The sequence below is a fragment of the Zeus faber genome, assembly GCF_960531495.2.
Source record: "Zeus faber genome assembly, chromosome: 6".
NCBI classification, from domain to species: domain Eukaryota; kingdom Metazoa; phylum Chordata; class Actinopteri; order Zeiformes; family Zeidae; genus Zeus; species Zeus faber.
The window spans coordinates 25,755,550-25,774,336 of NC_137201.1; the positions used below are offsets into that span (position 1 = coordinate 25,755,550).

The following is an 18,787-nucleotide window of genomic DNA, read 5'->3' on the forward strand; positions in this document are numbered from 1 at the left end:
ACATTCAAACTTATGAACCGTGAGGCCCCCGTGCTCCTAAACTTACATGTTCATTTTCAGGATACACGTCGGCCCCAGACGACCTTAATGGAATGTTCCGATTTTGACACAGCAATCCCTCTTGTTGCTTGTTCCACTCCCCGTTGTGAAGCAGTAGCCTTGTGTGGCGTTCCGCGGAGTGTCTCGCAATGAATATATATGTCTTGAACTATCACCACCTCCCTGTGAAGGCAAGCGGGTGTCTCGTGGAAAGCCCCCCCCCTTCGATGTGTCTTGGCTAAGACTACGGAAAACCATTCATAGGAAATGGGATCCTGGAGATGGTCCAGTTTAATTTCGGAGCCGTGACCGTGGGGGAAATAATTGACTTCCTCCGTGGCTCGCATTTTGTCAGAGGCTCCGGGGAGCACGTTCCGAGGCAGGTGGCAGCATTTGCATATCATTGGAGGGGAGACGGCTCAGGCCTGGGAAATCCTGTAGCCCAGGACTCTATGCCCAGAAAACCTCTCCAGCGGTAATGACTGATGTCTTAGTGAGAGAATCCCTTTGAGGGCGGAAGAGCTTCTCTTCAGTCACCAGCAGCTGGCGGAGCTCTGATAATGTACTAGTCAGTCTCCAACAACTTGAACTCTAACAAGAGAATTGTCGAGAAAAAGAAACTCATCTAATTGGTTTCAAAACTTTCAAATCTGAAATCCCGTTGTTGCTAGTGGTTTTAAGTTAGTTATTAGGTTGATAGTATCAGATGCAGCTGTCTTCTTATGCCGGTTGAATGAGGACAAGCTCCAAAATATATTTGCAGCAGAATAATAACAACTGCGCAAAATGTCTATTTTTTGTTAGTCAACCCATTTGTCTTCCACACAATGGGTTGGGGTGGTGTTGTTTTTCTTGTTCCATGGGTTCCCCAGGGTCCATTTCAACTTCTGTAATCAAATAAAACATCAGCATCAATAAACTAGGTGGATTGTTTGCTTTTTCCATACATTTTCACCTCACATTATGTCCAAAAATAACTAATCCCTGACTATTTTTTTGTTGGGTGGTTTACAAAACAATGATCTACATGTTCTTGGCCAGTTTATATATATAACATATCAATTTGGGGTTCTGGGTTTTTTTGTCCTGGGATCCTTGTTCTCAAAACTCTTTTCCTCCATTCCCTTCACAGTATCGTACTTTGGGGACAGTTTCTGCAAAATCCAATCCATCCAAGATGTCTCCACGTTTGAGCTCTCTCTGCTGTTCAAGACGAGCCGGCGCAGTGGGTTGCTGCTCCTGGCGGCAGGAATGGAGGACTATCTGTTCCTCGAGCTTCAAAATGGGAAATTACAGGTGTGAAATATAGACTACACCTTCAAAGAGAGTGGGGAAAGACTAGTAAATGATTATTTTCCGATAGAACTTGAAAGCAAGTGTCAAGTTGGCTAGATTTTGCACAAGCCTCTGATGTGTCTGTATTGGTATGTATTTCTAAATTCTCATGCAAAATACTAATATTGACAATTTTACAATATTATGATGTACAGAATTATGATGACGTAACCTGATTCAGGTGTAAAAGCTTAAATATTTTCATTATGGCTTTTACAAAGAGAAGTTTTTCCTTCATAGAATTGGTAAAAAATAAGAGCTATTGCACAGAGTAAATTAATTCTGTGAAGTCTACTATGAAAGCTCTTTCACATAATTGTTAAAAATTCAAAGACAAAATGTAAAATGCAAATATTATATCTGCACAATATAATTTGATTTAAAACCTTTGTGTTTTCCCATAGGTGCGAATGAACACGGGGGCTGGGGAGATGACGCTGACCTCCACGCCTGGAGTGCAACTGAACAACCTTGTGGAACACAGAGTCTCCGTCACCCTTCATGACTCCAAACTCACCATGACCATCGACGAGCTTTTCTCAACCTTCATCCCTGTGGACGACCCAGAGGAGGAGTTCAACATTGACCTGGGCATTTGGCTGGGCGGGACAGGAGAGTTGGATGCCCCCTACCTCAGCACGGCCATTCCTCCATTCCGCGGCTGCATGACTGAGGTCAAGTTTGAGTCCCACGGATTTGACATTCTCAACTCTGTGTTAAAAGATTGCCATGACACCAAGGATACCTGCAGCAGTGAGTTTGAGGCTGGCGACGGGGAGGCCACCAGTTTCATTAGCCCGGACTCCTTCGTATCTTTTTCCACATGGAGTGGAGCTAGCGGGGGTGCGCGCACATTAGAGTTCCTCATGAAAACCACGATTGAGGATGCGGTGCTTGTTTTCCACCCAGGACGTGAGTCGGATTTCATTGCTGTTGGTGTTGTAGGTGGCTTCCTGAAAGGAGTGGTGGACCTTGGCAAAGGCATGGAGGTAGTGGACAATCCCCATGTGCAGCTAGATGATGATCAGTGGCATAGAGTAAGGATCCAGGTCGATCAGAGATCATTTGACATCAATGTTGATAGCCAATCTGCATCGCTCCCTCTGGACAGCTCAGACAAACTGGACTTAGTTGGAAATCTATATTTGGGAGGTATCCAAGGAAAAATGAAGGATTTATTCCGCGATAGCGGGTTCTTGGATCGTATGGAAGAAGAAATAACATCGGAGTCTTTTATTGGATGTTTGGGGGAAATCAAAGTAAACCAGAAGGATAGGAGCTTGCAGGATGCTATAGTGACCAAAGACGTTCATGTTAAATGTGAAGGAGAGGACTATGACTACTCAAGTTATTATGACTCAGAGGCAACCACAACTACAGCCCCTGTTCGGATCAGATATGTAGACGCCAATGATCGGCATTGCTATCCAACAGATGACATGCCCGAGCTGTTCCGAAATATCACAAAACTCCTTGACGTCACCGCATTGCATGTGCCTGAAGGGGGAGAAGCTTTTTTAGATATAACCAACTTAAGCCCCACATTCGATTTAACAGCTGTAGGACTGCGCCAGTCTCAGATCATCTTTACTCTTCGGAGTGATCCCTGGTATGGACTTGTTGATATGAATCTCAACACAAAACATACACAGAAGTTCACTCTTCTGGATCTTGTCAACAAGAAAATTAAGTATCTGCATGACGGAAATGAAAAGTACGCGGATCAGATCCAGTTGGAAGTGGCTGTCTTCAGTAATGGATACATACCAGATTGCCTTAAAACTTCCCATGAATACATACTTCCAGTTGAGATTATTCCTGTCAATGACATACCTCAACTTAGTGGTGGGGAAATTCTAATCACAGAGAATGGCCGCACACGTTTGAGTTCCAACCTCATTAAAATGATTGATTCAGACACGCGATGTGATGAATTGATTGTAACTGTAACCTCACAGCATTCCATTGATGTTGGTTACTTCGAAAATGACCAGCAGCCTGGCACAAGTATCACAGAGTTTACATGCAGGCAGCTAAAAGATGGCAAGATCAGTTTTGTACACAGAGGAGGAAGCGCTGATGATATTACCTTCGAGGTGTCAGACGGACATTCAATAAGTCAATCAACCACTTTTAAGATGTCTGTTACACAGCCACATATGACTACAGTAACCAATACTGGAATTATCTTGTCTCAGGGAAGCAACTCTACCATAGAAATACAACAGCTCGCCGTCATAGCTCATCCTCGTGATGGAGATGTTTTGTACAACGTCACACAGCCTCTCAGATATGGAGAATTGCAAATTACCACTAGTAATGGCATGTCCAAGCAGGTCACGTCTTTCCATCAATCTGATTTGGATCAGGGCCGCCTTCGATATGTTAGTACAGATTCCAGTGACCAGAACCACATTGTGATTGAGCCTATCCAGTTTGACATCCACCTCGGGCAGGTTTCCCAACGGAACAACACTTTCGTCATCCAGATCACCCCCGCTCCGGTGAAGATCTCCAACCTCGTCCCACTGATGGTAAAGGGAGAGGAACGGAAGGTTATCAGCCACACTAGCCTTGAGGCTAAAGTCGAAGAACTAATTCCAGATCCAGAAACTGTGAGATATATCATTCTGAAGCCTCCAACACTGGGTAGCCTCCAGTTATTAGATAGAAAGCTGTCTGAGGGTGACAGCTTTACCCAACAGGACCTCTGGGACAGTCATGTTAGCTACAGGCTCCGGGTTCGCAGAGCTGTGGATAGTGTGGACCAGTTCCAGTTCAGAATCATTGCTGAAGATCAGTACTCTCCCGTGTACACCTATCCAATAAACATCCTTGCCAATTCAAACGCTCCTGTTCTGACCAATGAGCAGATGCCTGTGTTGCAGGGTGGTGAGACAATCCTCAGCAAAAAATACCTCTGGATTCAATCACCAAGCTCAGCAGATTTTGTGTATCGAGTCATACAACATCCAAAGTATGGCAAACTTATAAGGGAGTCCCCACCTGGGCAACCTAGATTTGATGGGGAAATAAGGGTTTTCAGCAACGAAGATCTCCAACTCGAAAGACTTATTTACAAGCATGATGGCTCCAAGATGGTCAGCGATGAGTTTCATTTCATCGCAATGGATGATTCAACCAGCCAAACTGATAGCCAGTCATCAATTAGCGACATTTTTAGAATAACCATTCAAACAAAAAATGAGCATGTGCCCGTGCGGTTTGTTGACAAAGTCTTTCATGTGGTCAGGCATGGACAGCATTTGTTAACTACTGATGTGATTCAGTTCAAAGACGATGATTCAGATTTCAATGATACCCAAATTGTCTACGCTCACGAGGGAATCCTCTCAGGAAACACCGTCTCAGCCATAAATCCATCTCAGCCGCTTTTCCGCTTCACCCAAGCTGACTTGAGAGATAAGAAAATTCTCTTTATTCACCATGGAGCGGACAGTGAACGGTTCCAACTGCAGGTGTCAGATGGATTACACCAGACAACCGCACTGCTGCAGCTCCAGGCCGGTGACCCCTACCTGCAAGTGGTCAACAACACTATTGTTGTCATGGACCATGGCAGCACTAAGACGCTGGACACCACGCTGCTCAGCGCCGACTCCAACATGGACATCCGAGATGACAGTGAGATCAAGTTTAAAGTGACCACCGCGCCCAATGACGGGAGGATCATTGTGAGTGGCATTGAGGCTTCAACATTCACCCAGGAGGACCTGAAGAAAGGCGTTGTGTCCTACGAGCACAATTATGAGAGTTTGAGGTCCAAGGACTCCTTTAGCTTCACCGTCCAGGCGAAGGGATATTCACAGGAAGGCACATTCAGGATTAAAATATTCAAACAAGGATACCTCTCTGAACCTGTGGTGGTTACCAATAAGGTCCTCATCTCTTATGAAGGAGAACATACTGTCGTCGACCAGGACCATCTCAAGGTACTGTTCATTTATTGCATTGCTTTACTTACCTTAGGCAAAATTAAGTATTTCTACAGCAGGAGTTGAAGTTAATTGTGTATGGTAATTACTACAATAATTGACAAACTTACTGTACACCGTGAGCAGTTGCTTTAATTTAACAAGGCAGTATTTCTCCTGTATTCATACACTTTGGCACTCATTACTGCCTCACTGAATACCATCTTTGTTATTTGAAACTTTTTTTTCTCTATGGAATACAGCTCTCACATGACCGAATGAAGGCTGCCTTCTCGTGATGTTGTACAATTTTTTTTTTTTTGTAACGCTCTCCCAAATGCTCATTACACCCACAAGAAAATAGGACTAAGTATCATGGCAGAGTCTCTGCTTTAATCTAGTTTATGTACTAAATTACAGTCTATTAAATGTGGAAAACAGCACTATACCCTGAGGAGGTTTCTGGAGCCCTCTGTAACTTATATGATAATTCTGCTTGCAGTGTGTCTTTAAAGCTAATTAATACAGTTTACATTTTTGGCCAATGTGCAATCCATCTGTTTATATATGGAGTTTGAGAACAATGAGAAACATTTTGGAAAATATCTGTCGGAATCTAAAGTAAAGCTTCACAGTTTTTGGTGCTCAGCATTGAAGCCACAAGCCCATAGACAAATGTACTGTTTAAGAAAACGTATGGATCCCACAGTAGAGTCCAATACAGCTGTATCGTCATACCGATTTAGTAAAGCCTTAACCTTCGTGGTTAACAAGCATAACGTAATTTAAGGGTTAAAATGTGCCGCCTCTCTTTTGAGTATGCACTCAATTATTCAGCTCAGACTTAATAAATCAAACAAAATATTGTCTCAAAGTTTGCTTGGGCATCATCGGAGCCAATGTGTCCATTCTTTTGGTATCGTGTTTTGTCTCTCAGGTGGAACAAGCCGACATCCTGCCCTCAGAGATGGTGTTCACCATTAAAGAGCCCCCTCGTCTCGGCCATGTGGTCATGCTGATGAACAACTCTGACAGCACCGTCGCTCCCATGCTGGACTACATCCACGCTTTCACTCAGGAGGATGTCGACGAGGGACGCATTCTCTACGTGTCTGCGTCAGAACAGGTTTAGAGCCATGAAATTCAATTCCCTTTCCATATTCCCCGGTGTAACAGCACAGGGAGAGCACAAGCGCTGTTGTGTGTGAGGGCATGTGCGCGTCAGGCACCGCGCGTTTAATACATTCCAATATCAATAACTTACTACGCCGTCCTTTGTTTTCCCAGGGAAAAGACGCCTTCACGGCCGATGTCACTAACGGTTTCACCACGGTGGAGAACCTGCAAGTCTCTGTGAACATCGTGCCCCGGCTCATCCCCGTCGAGACCCTGAATTTCACCGTGAAGGAAGGGCTCGGCGTGTCGATCACCACGGAGATCCTGAACATCTCCCACCCCTTCTACTATAATGCCAATATTGAGTTTCTTGTGGAGGAGCTCCCACGGCACGGGGACATCCGCTACCTGGACGGCAGCGTGCAGGAACTGGCTTACTTCACCTGGGAAGAGGTAGGCAGCGGATTGGGCTAGGGAATGACCCAAGTAACAACACACTAGTTACTTTGTAAGATCTAATATAACAATCTCAAACAAAATTATGTATTTCCTTCTCAATATACATGTAGCTGTTCCTCGATTACATCGCCGCGTTGAACACGAGTCTCGCTTGCTTGCGTTCAGTAGTTCCTTGAACAAGAGCGTAAGGTTCCCCCGCAATCCCTGAAAAAGCTGCTACTTCTAACATTTTCCATCCCATACAAAGCCAATGTTGTGTGCTGGCTCTCAGCACGCAACTGTGAAAGTCACATTTGCTCGGAACTCAAATCAATATCAGCCTTCCCCTGTCATTAGGCACTACTGGCTTTCCATGATGGGCTGAAAAAAACTCAACAGCAAATTCATGACTCATATTTCTCCTGGTCCAGAAGCTTAAGCTCCCCACGAGGCCACAAACTACTCCGTGACCTACCTCCATCCTGATTATCATTACACCAGAATGACATCTACCTCTGGTGGCTTTGATCATAGTGGGCCTTTTGAGAAAACTACGGAGCTCCTCGTCACCATGGAACTTTCCTAAGTAACCTACTGCTTTGGATTTTCTGTGTATATTCCTGTGTACCAGAGAGAGAGAGAGAGAGAGAGGGCAAAAAAATTGGGACCGCCGCACAGTTATCTGGTCTCTCGCCATGTGGTTGAGAGGCCCCTTCTTTAGGAAAATATAAAAAGAGAGACATGAATACCGGCTACCAGTGGAAAAAACTCATGCATTCTGAGAGGACCACATAGCTTACTGGAGCTAGTTAGTCACATATCTTATAGCTTTTACATCCATCCCAGCTCCCCCTCGTCTTTGTTCCCTTTGCTGAAGCATTGTGGAAAAACTGACGGTGCTCTTGGAGCACCCGGAGCCGGGCCCAACATGTTCCTAGAATAATGTGTGCACACCGTACGAGCGCCAGACACTCAAAGACCCCACTGTTTGGTTAAACTCAACTGGGAACGAGGCGCAGTCATGGCTCAGTTTAATCAGATTACATCAGTAGTTGTGGAGGAAAACTGGGGCTAGAAATAATTGTTTTGTCATTCTGTTTTAACAGAATGAGTCTGATCCCTGACATCTGATGCTGGGTAATGGGAAACGCTTTGTTTGTGGTTCCTCTCTGTTTTTTTATTTATTTATTTTTCTATAATGGCAAGAATTAAACAGGGCCATTTTCCCCAAATGAATGCCACATTGAAAAACGAGCCGAGTGTGCCGTGGCTTTCATTATCATTGTGTGTGCAGTTTTCATTCTCCAACCTCATCTGGAATTTTACTGATTTGGAGAACAGTGGTTTTGTGTTCCAAGAGCCCTGCTACCATGGGACAGGACACATTAGCTGATAGTGGCGTAAAGTCATTTGCACTAAACTAAGGGTAGTTCCACAAGGCACAGGGTTATGTAAGGGTACAGTAGCAGTAGCCCAAAATGAAAAAAAATAAAAAATTAAAAAATAAATAAGGCGGGGGGGAAAAACAGTGAGTCAGACAGCCCCTCCACCCCCGGCCCCGGGGAAGCATAAGTGCTCAGCATTTCCACACAAAAAAAAAAGTGCAGGACTCCAGCTCTTAACAGCAGCCCGCCCCAAAAAAAGGAATGTAAAGCCGTTATTTGTGCGGCGTGTCACAGATGTGACACAGTGGGTCAGGACTGTGTGTGAGTAAGAGAAGGTGCAGCCCGACGCTCACCGCAGGACCCGCCCAGATCCATTCACACGTCCCCACTCGCTGGGTTGAGTGGGAATCTTGAGTTGAAAATGATACGAGAAAAAAACACCACCACCACCACCAACACCTTATTATTAAATCAGGTTCGGCTCTCGATCAAGTTTCCAATAGGTTCCATCTGTGGTTAGAAGAAAAAGAAAAAAAAAAGTCTTAAAAAGAATAATAAAAGGCCCCATGTGCGAGGACGTCTTATTTTTCATCAGATTTGGGTTTAATGTGATGAACATGATCCAGGATCCACAGAAGTCCACTCAATCTCACACGCTGTGTTGTAGGTGCACTACCGAGTGGAAAGTGCATTAGTCAGAAGTTATGGATAAATGAATACATTTCCCCATTAGAGCCGTAGGTAGCACATTTTGGCTTTTCCTGACTAAATATGACAGCCACATGTTCAACCAGCGCTAGCCATTGTTTATTGTGCTACGAGGAGACTGATTGTCCCAAAAACACCCATCAGTAACGGCGGAGCAGGGGCTGGGGGCGTGTGTGGGTTCCAGTAGGACGACAAACACATGGAAGCCATTAGCCACTTCCTGCTCTTTGGTGCGGGCCCTCTCATCACATAGGTTTTCAGCCCCTCCTCCCATGCCTGCTCCTCCTCCAACTCCTCCGAGATTTGGGAAAAGATCTCTCACTTTCCCCTCATGAAAATAGGGCAGGAGGACACATTGTGCTGGACGATATGATTCCTTCAATGTACCAATGCTCGAAAATAGTTACAGGATTGTGTCACTCATGGGCGCCGGAATAGGGGGGACATTTGTCCCCCCACTTTCGAGAATTATGGAAAACGTTTTTTGGCGAGAACATCTATGCCAGATATTACTGTAATAGAACCTTGCCAATAACGTCCAAAGCCGATCGCTCTAATAGCGATAGTCTTTGGACGTAGTGAGGAGGATTTTACGCCTGCGATCTCCGCGTGCTTCAAGTTGAACACACTGTCCTTATAAAAACAATGGGTTTTTATTTTGTGTGTATATTATTGTGTTCCTTTTGCTTATTCAAGGTTTCCCTAAATGAATAAAACAGTTCTTACACAAAAGCTACATCTATATATATATATATATATATATATATATATATATATATATATATATATATATATATATATATATATATAATTTTTATTTATTTATTTATTTATTTTACCTGTGCTGTCAGCATGCTGGGAATACAAAAGAGTATTTATATCCCATTGCATCCAAGACTGAGTTCATCTGCAGAGTGGAGTGCACTGTGGAGTTAAAATTCTTAAACTGCAATGCCACTCTTCATGAATCTGATCACCAATCCCCCTCTTTGGAGAACAATCTCACCATGTTTTTGATCTGTCATCATTACTTCTCCTGGAGGGGGGAGGAGGATCATGACCGGTGAGACACATTGAGACAAACAACAATATGTACTTGACAAAACACAAACACAGAAACATCTGACAAAACATCATTAGTCAAGTCGCCGAAAGTTAGGACAGCGGCGAGGGCGCATGACGTCTTCCTGTGATTGCTGCAGCACGGCAGGAAAGGAGAGAAAGGGAGAAAGGTGTAAACAGGAGGGTGTTGGAGACAGGTGCGGGTGGTGTGTGTGCGCCTGTGATGAGTTCCCCTGTGGGCCAGGCACGGGCCTCACGGCCCACAGCCTGCCAGGATCGCCCGCCCGCATGCCCACCCCGCGGGCCCACCCCGCGGGCCCACCCCGCGGGCCCCCAACCAAGTGTGGGTGTGTTCTAAGCTCGTACAGTATGAGTGGTAGCTTCACGGTAGTTTCTCGATAGTTACACGGTAGTTACACGATAGTTTCACAATGATTAACTTTGTGCACTTGGTTGTGCACAAGGTTTCAGACCACCAGAGATGCTCTTTAGCTTTTGCCGAATACCCATATCCAATATCAAAGTCTTAGTTCATGCTACTAAACGATATAGTAGGGCTTAGTAATATATAAACACAGTATATACCGGTATTCCAATCGATTCTAAAAATGATGGAGAAAAATGGAAATATTTTTATAGTGCACCACAGATGGTACTACTACAAAATAAATTAATATATCGATATATAATAGTTTTGTGAGCCATCTCATCATCATCTGATTTCCAGAAGGAAGATTAGAGCTAATCTAGGTCTAAGTGAAGCCTAAATTTAACCTGGCCAGAGGCCAGGTTAAATTTCTATTGCTGTGGTCAGGAAGTGATGACACTGCAGGATTGGGGAAGAAACTGCAGCCGAAAGTAGATTTGAAGTCTGTTTTTTATTTTGATTTTTTCCTCTCTCGACTCAAAAATGTCCCGTGTAACAGTGTTTTTTTTTTTCTTTCCCGTTTTGTTTTGTGTTTTGGTTTCCAGGTGAAGCTTGGCTACATCTTCTACATGCACGACAGCACGGAGAGCCTGGAGGACAGCTTCACGCTCTCCGCCTCGGCCTACGAGCTGGAGCGCCGCAGCCTCCCGGTCACCATCGCCGTCACCGTCGTACCGGTCAACGACGAGCCGCCCATACTGACACGCAACACGGGGATGGAGGTGAAGAAAGATTCAGAATGTCCAAACCCCCAAAAAACTGGATGTGGCTTTGTTATTTTTTTGTTTTGGATAGACGGACGGATAGATCCGCACAGCACTACTAACTTGTAGCGATTGCCGAGTCAGCTTTCGGTTGCCGAGACTGGCAAAATGGTGGCCAAGTTTTCGTCTTTTATGGTTGAGTGAGATCAATGGATAGATTTCTGAAAGGAGGGGAAGGTATAATGGGCTCTTTGGTAACAAGTGCGTCCAGTCCACACAAAATGGTCGACAGAGGCTCAAATCTGTTTTTTCCCGGGGCAACCGGGCGCTATTTCCCAGTTGATATTTGGCCCTGCTCTCGCCACCGTTTGGCGAAACCATTGCGTTTGGGAAGCGTGGATATATTCAAGCGTTCGGTGTAGGAATCATTGAAACACACAGCGGCCCGCCGCCATTTAGTCACAATCGCCGCGCGATTCCGCCTCTTCACTTCGACCGACGACCACCCCAGCATAGTCCGGCAGGAGAACGTTAAAACACGGCAGCCGGTGACCCTTTCAGGTTTCAGGTTTTTTTTTATTTGAAAGATAAGTTACAGTAATCAAAATAAGCACGTACCCCCCGGCTGCCAAGGTACCGATGGAGAGGAGTGAAGCCGCAGCTCCTGGTCGTAGGAAATAGAAAACCAGGTTGTTTTCCCTGGGGTTCCTCTCAGTGATTCACTGTTGCGTGCGGTGCACTGTGCACGCGCCGGCTGCCTGCCACCGCGATACCATACGCACGCATTTCAATTCAGCTCCAAATTTGCAGACACGCCGGCCGGCTTCTGGTACACTACCAGCAACCAGCAACACAGTAGGAGATGAAGGCGTCGAGCGACTCGACCACACTGGATTTTAATCATCCGGTTTTTTAATCATTATTCTCTTTTTTTTTTTTCCCCTCGGTGCCATGACACATAAAGATCAGTTTTTAAGTTTAATCTGTTGATTAGTTTGTACGATTAGGAAAAATGACCTTGAGTGTAATGGGGCACGGCGGAGCGGGGGGGGGGGGGGCTTCCATGCGCGACGCCGCACGGATCGGCACGGTGCCTTTCTTTTCTCTTCTTTCAATGAGGAAACTGAGGAACATAATCCAAATGATCACATGATCCAAAATAAAAGCACAGTTTTTTTTGTTGGTTTTGTTCTGGGAAATGGGTGGAAATTTGGAGAAACGGCATCATTTGCATAATAAAAGATAGCTTTTAACTCACCATTAATCATCTAACAAAACAAATTGTTCACGGTTAAGTGGTAAGCGTATATAATGACAGCGGGTTAAGTGGAAAATGTCCAATTTTTAAACATCATATTTCATCACAGACTGAGACAGGGCTGATTTTATTTCACCTCTTTAGAAATCCTCCTGTGAAACTCAAGTCTTTACCTGGGCCAAGCTTTGTGCTCCGTGTTAGGTCAGACTTCCCAGGCGGTGACCAGACCCCCCGGTTTGTCCGCAACCGCCTCGCTTTGGACCTCTGTGTCCCCGTGCAGGACTGAATCTACAGTAAGAGCCTGTGACTGACAGGGGGCCTAAAAAATGATTAGGACGTGAGGATGGGGCCCAACGTGATATATTTTCGTGGGGCCCAAAATCACTGGCGGCGCCCCTGGTGCCGAGGCCCGGACAGATATCTGTAGAACACTCAACGTCCCGGTTTTCAACACTCACGACCAAATTGTCTCTATTATACTTGTTTACCGTACACAAATATCATATATACAGACAAGCAGAAATGAGCCTGAAGCACCTACACCCGTGTTGATGACAAGAGTGTCGTGGGTGTGTTGACGACCCGCCCACGCCCGCCCGCCCCCAACAGAGTGCCAAATGTGCGGTGCATTTAAGGGTACCGGTTTGAGGGTTTTAAAGTGTGGTCAACCTATTCCCAGGCCTGCAGCCAATGCACTGTGAAGTTACCGGAGAATAGTTTTAGGTATACCGTAAAGTTACTAAAGTAAAAAGAGAAAGAGAGCGGAGGTGATTTTCAAAATCAAATAATAACTTTCATATTCATAACCTTTGACGCGTTTGACGAAACACAGCGGCTCAATGGGTTCAATAGCTGAGAACTGGCTCACACAACACACAAAGAACGACAGAACGGCGTCACGCCATCAAAACTTTATGGTTTAATACGCACTCCCGGCACCAAATACAAGTGTAATTAGGGTAGACGCTCCCGGGTTCGGCGTTTGTGTTTGCGTTGACGCTTTCAGAGCAGTACATGACAGTAGCCCTCCTGACCCCATCGGGGCAAAGTTATTCTTTTGAATCCGCAAAGCTTGATTGACGTGACGGAACACTGAAGAGTAATCGATCCTGGATTAATCATGAGCGTCCCTCGTCCGCAAATTAACCGCGTCGCGTTGCCGAGCCAGGCGATGTCCTTCCAAACTCGCTTATGCTGGAAATCAAATTGCAAATACTGCGTTGGACGTCTGGCTGGATGGCATGTTTAATTCAATCGCGGGTATCGCGGTTGCTGCGCCGCGGGACGCTCCAAGGTCTGGTCTTCCTGAAGACGGAGAGGAGAGGCTTCGGTCGGATCAATAAAAACAAATCCTAGTGTATTGGGCGGTTTGGCAACGGACGGCGATAATCAGCCCCACAGAAGTGGAAACCAAACTCTGCGTCTCGGCCCTCCTCGCGCTGCCTGCGGCTTTTGTCTCCTAGCAACCCCACGTATTTTTTTTGCGGGGGAGGAGGGATCCAGGATAGTCGCTAGGGCACCGGCCCGGCCCCCCCAGATCCCCGACTCCGGCTATCCGCGAGCCCCAAACACCCCCCCCCCCCCCCCCGAGCCACTTTCTGCTGCGGTTGCGCGGCGTAACGTCATAAAAAATGGACGCTTCAGCATGCGCGGCGGGCTGGGTCAGTGCCAGGGCAAGGCCCGGCGGCGCTGGGATTGATTTAAAGCAGGAAGTGTGTGTGTGTGTGTGTGGAGCGACCTCCGCGGCGGATGATCAGACATGATGACTAACATGGCCGCCATCAGGCTCTGCTCATGCTCACCGCTGATCCCAGTGCTTGGCCCGGCCGTCAGGGGACACATGGTCTCCATTACTCGCACTCGCTGTCTGTCTCTCTCCCCCCTCCACTTAAAAGCCCACGTCTCGAGGATGGTGAGCCAGCCTCCTTGGCCAGTCTCACTATCGCTCGGTTAATTTGGGTATTTTGTCTTGTCTGTCTTGGTGCTTTGTTTTGCGTCATTATTTTCGACCGCGAGTCTGTCTCTCTCTCTCTCTCTCTCTCTCTCTCTCTCTCTCCCGGCTCTTCCCAGCTCAAGCAGAACTGCGTTTCTCTGCCAAAAACACCTTTGTTTTCACGCCGATCCTCCTCCCTCCCCACCGTCCCGTGCACCCGAGTCAGAGGCGGGGAGAGCGAAGGCGAGCGGCCGCTTCCAACGTTTCCCTCGATTGTCACCCTGTTGGATATCAAAGCGTCACTCTTTAAAAAAAATAAAAAAATACATTTAAAAAGCGGGAGAGGTGCTTGGAATCGGGAGGGAGGGCGGGTCCCAGCGGGTCCGTCGTGGCGCTGTTTAATCAGCTGTGATTTCACCGTTTGAGCTCTTTTTTGTTTCTGTTTTGTTTTGTCCTCCCCCTCCTACGGACGAGGCGCAGGACCGGCTGGTCCCATTCCCCAGGATTCTCCAGGTTTCCCGGGCCGCTCGGGGCCGAGGATTCCACATCCCACGTCCCACCGAGTCCCGGCGGTTTCGTCCGGTCGAGTCGTCTTACAAACAACTCCTTTTGCCCGCGGCGGCTCCTTCATCACCCCCCCGCGCCCCAACAAATGAATTATCGGCCGTCGTGTCGGATCAAATTGAATTTGCAGCCCACCCTCTCTGCCGCTAACTATATCGATTGTTATATAAACCATCACTTTGCGGGGCCGTCTCCCTATCACCCTGCCGCCCCGCGGTGCGAGCCGATGAGGCCATCTAGTGTCCGGGGCTGTGGGATGCACGCAGGCTGAGGAACGGCGCGGGTGGAGGAACATCTGGTTGTACTTCATCACTCGCTAAGTAGACGTGGCGTTGTTCCACATTGGCAGATAAGGAGAGAGAGAGAGAGGGAGAGAGAGAGAGGGAGAGAGGGAGAGAGAGAGGTTTTACCGCCGCCGCTTCTTTAACGACGGGCCGCTGGCCGGAGACGCCTCTCCGGCCAGGGACTGGGGAGACGTCCGCGGCGGTTGATCGGCGGCAAACTCGGGCGGGCGGTCAAACTCCCGCGCGCAGGCACAGGCGTTTCCCAGAGTGATTGTCGAAGCCGGGCTGATTTGGACGAGCGCCTCCTATTCAGAGGTTCTGCTGATGTGAATTTGATGAGACGAGCGAGAGCAAGAAACGTCCGCAGACTTGGTTTGTTTCCCTTGGTGAATTGAGCAGAAAGTTGGGGGCGGGGGGGGGAGAGAAAGAAAAAGACCATGAAGACGAGATGAAAGAAAAACAATCAGACTTTTAATGGTCACACGCTTTAACAGACACTTCAGTCTGGTTATGGAGGTAAATGTTAATTGCTTCGCTGCTTCATTGATAAAGGACAATCCCCCAGGGTCGTGCGCTAACAAGGCAGTAGTTGCTATTACTATGGTAACTGTGCGTATATATATATATATATATATATATATATATATATATATATACACAGATACAGAGTCCCTCTGCAGCTTAGTATTATTAGAAGTGGTCAAAATCCTGTCTGCACCAGTGGGCGTTAAGCTTGCGTTAAGCTTGGCAGCCGAAAAACCTGATAGGATCTGAAAAGCACGATGTTTTCGCTGCGAAATGTTCCCATTGAAGAGATGTTCAGATAAAGATTCCTGCAAAAGTAGGTCATTTCTTACGGCTTTATCAGAGGCGGTGCAGTGAGAGCCAAAACACACACGCACGCACACGCACACACGCGAACGCACACACGCACACACACACACATTCACACACACACACGTGGCTTTTCAACCAGCAGTCTAGTCTTAAGTCTGAGAGGACTGCAGCGCTCAGCGTGGGCCGCTGTGTGTGTGTGTTTTTTAACGGATCGTTATGGAAACGGCCACCGGACAGGGAGCAGCAGACAGGTTCTGAGGCTGTGACCGCGGAGCGCCACGTTTCCCTCTGACGGATGACGCCGTCTGTCACCGAGACGGAGCCGGGATGGAGCCGCGATGGGCGGAGAACATAAATGTGATGCTACGGGCGGTGCAGGGAGGGAGGGGGTGGCGGGCGGGGTGGCTCATTTCACACAATTGAAAAATGGCGCAGGTAACAGAAGGAGAAAAGTAATTTAGCGAAGTCGAAAAGGTGGCGAGCGCCCGGCGATCAATGCTCGTGAAATATTTACTCGCGTGTTAATGTGGTTCTGTCGCTCCCTGTCAAAACAAACGTCCACTCCCGACGATTATCCCTGAATACGAGGATCAAATAGGAACGACGTCCGTCTCCATCCTGCGGGAGCGATCTGCCCACCTTCGCAGAAAAGGGGTGACGGAGACGTTGGCATAGAGAGGGACGGAGTAGATGGAGGTGGAGGTGGAGGGGATAGGCGCTGTGGAGATCGATGCCCCGCGCCCCCGCCCCCGCCCGGGTCCCGATGTCTGACGTCCCCTTTCAGGGGACCTGGACCATTTCTTTCAATTAACGCTCCTTCCAGCCGGCCGCCCGTTACAAGTCCATTAGAGCTCCCCCTGCACGGCCTGCTCCACCTGCTCCACCACCTCCCCCCCCCCCCACAGCACGAGCACCCAGAGCGCCGCAGTGGGAGAAATAATGAACCTTTTTAATGGCGCCTTTGAACGTTGCTGTCTGCGGGATGGATTGCGCCCCGTTTCATTTGTATTTACTTGGGGGGTTTCCCAACGTGAGCTGCTCTTCTCCCTTCGTCGGTCTTGTTTTTCCTCTATCCACCCGTCTGTCTATCCACCCGTCTGTCTATCCACCCGTCTGTCTATGTCTATCTATGTCTATTTCTGTCCAACGTCTGTCTGTGTCTATTTCTGCCTATCCGTCTGTTTATCTATCTACTGTATGTCGATATCTATCTCTCTGTCTATGTGTCTGTCTATTTCTGTCCATCCGTCTGTCTATCTATCTGTGTCTATATCGATCTGTCTATCTGTCCGTCTATTTCTGTCTATCCGGCAGTCTGTCTATCTATCTATGGCTGTCTGTCTGTCTGTCCATGTCTGTCTATGTATTTCTGTCTGTCTATTTTCATTGGCACCAGTGCTTTAGCCCTAAATAGCATTTATTAATTATGATGTTTAACATAACTTCAGTGTCTCCGAACTTGTTGTTCGTGGCACCTAAACAGTGACGGGTCTCATCGAATGCATTTGTTCACCTTCCGCCATTATTTTTTAATATTATTTACCTCTATTTCACAACGACCTGTTTGTACTAACGTGGACTGCGCAGAGATTCACCTCCACCCCCCCACCCCCCCTCCTCCCCGTATTGGTATTCATCAGGTCCTCGCCGGCGAAGAGGCCGACATCACCTCCAGCATGTTGAGCACGGAGGACGCGGACACGCCCGCGGAGCAGCTGCTCTACCTGCTGGAGGCTCCCACCGGCGGCGTGGTGGCGCTGAAGGAGGCGCCCGCGGACGGCGTCGCCAACTTCACCCAGGCTCAGGTCGACAACGGCGAGGTCATCTTTATTCATGAGGGTGAGGGCGACGCCTTGGTAATGACAATCGACCGACACCCATTATGGCCCCCAGCCTCCAGGTCCAAATACTGCCTTCATTTGAAAGTATCGAAAACATCAGATGCTTTTTAAGGAGCTGGAGAACTGCCTTTTTGCATTAGTAGCATTTCATTATTATTATTATTATTATAGTTAAGTTCTGCTTCGTATGTGGCCTCGGCTTTAACTCAACATTCATAAAAAATGTGTTTCTCCATTCCTCTCAAGGACCTTGGATGGCATAATGTAATGATAGACAGAGGAAGGAAGGCCAGACAGACAGAGGGAGGGAGGGGGGGAAGAAAGACAGACAGACGGATAGATAGATAGAGGAAGGAAAGAAGGATAGGTGGGAGGACGGACGGACTGAATCCCTCTCTCCTCCAGGTGACGACTCTGGAGGTTTCAGCTTCACGGTGACAGATGGAGAGCACACGTCTCCTCTCTACCACTTCGTCATCACCGCCCGGCCGCTCACCATTACCATGGAAACACAGGAGGAGCTCATGGTGTTTCCAGGTGAGACGTGTTTCCAAAATCCTGGAGGTGTCTCAAAATCGAACTCAATCTCAACATTGATCAGTGATCCCCTATATATATATATATATATATATATATATATATATATACACACACACACACACACACACTCACACACACACACACACACACACACACACACACACACACACACACTTCATACAATTTATAGTTTATCTATATACCTGAAAATACAAAGTTTGCTCCCATTAACTTTTAGAAGTGGTCGCCAAGTTGGCAGAAAAGTTGCCGAAAGACTGAGAAAATGGTTGTCAAACTTTAATCACCTTAAAATGTAATTATCCGATATGATTATAATACAAATTAAGACATTCTCACTAGTTTCACAGTTATTGGCGGAGT

At 47.1% G+C, this 18,787-nt stretch overlaps 1 protein-coding gene and 1 long non-coding RNA gene across 2 annotated transcripts in view; one reads left to right on the forward strand and one right to left on the reverse strand.

Annotated features, from left to right (window-relative positions):
* Window positions 1–179, reverse strand: part of LOC307231794 — a 51,201-nt gene extending 51,022 nt beyond the window's left edge. The window contains exon 1 of the long non-coding RNA XR_013844219.1: window positions 47–179. This is a non-coding gene — a long non-coding RNA (uncharacterized lncRNA). The remainder of the gene's footprint in view (window positions 1–46) is intronic.
* cspg4 (chondroitin sulfate proteoglycan 4) overlaps window positions 1–18,787 on the forward strand; it is a gene marked incomplete at its 5' end in the record, with an annotated part of 70,011 nt that overhangs the window by 43,658 nt on the left and 7,566 nt on the right. Inside the window, 7 exons of the mRNA XM_080002633.1 lie at window positions 1,172–1,335; window positions 1,779–5,327; window positions 6,247–6,435; window positions 6,597–6,878; window positions 10,991–11,167; window positions 17,666–17,864; window positions 18,272–18,403. Of these exons, the coding sequence (XP_079858759.1) occupies window positions 1,172–1,335; window positions 1,779–5,327; window positions 6,247–6,435; window positions 6,597–6,878; window positions 10,991–11,167; window positions 17,666–17,864; window positions 18,272–18,403 (4,692 nt within the window). The remainder of the gene's footprint in view (window positions 1–1,171; window positions 1,336–1,778; window positions 5,328–6,246; window positions 6,436–6,596; window positions 6,879–10,990; window positions 11,168–17,665; window positions 17,865–18,271; window positions 18,404–18,787) is intronic.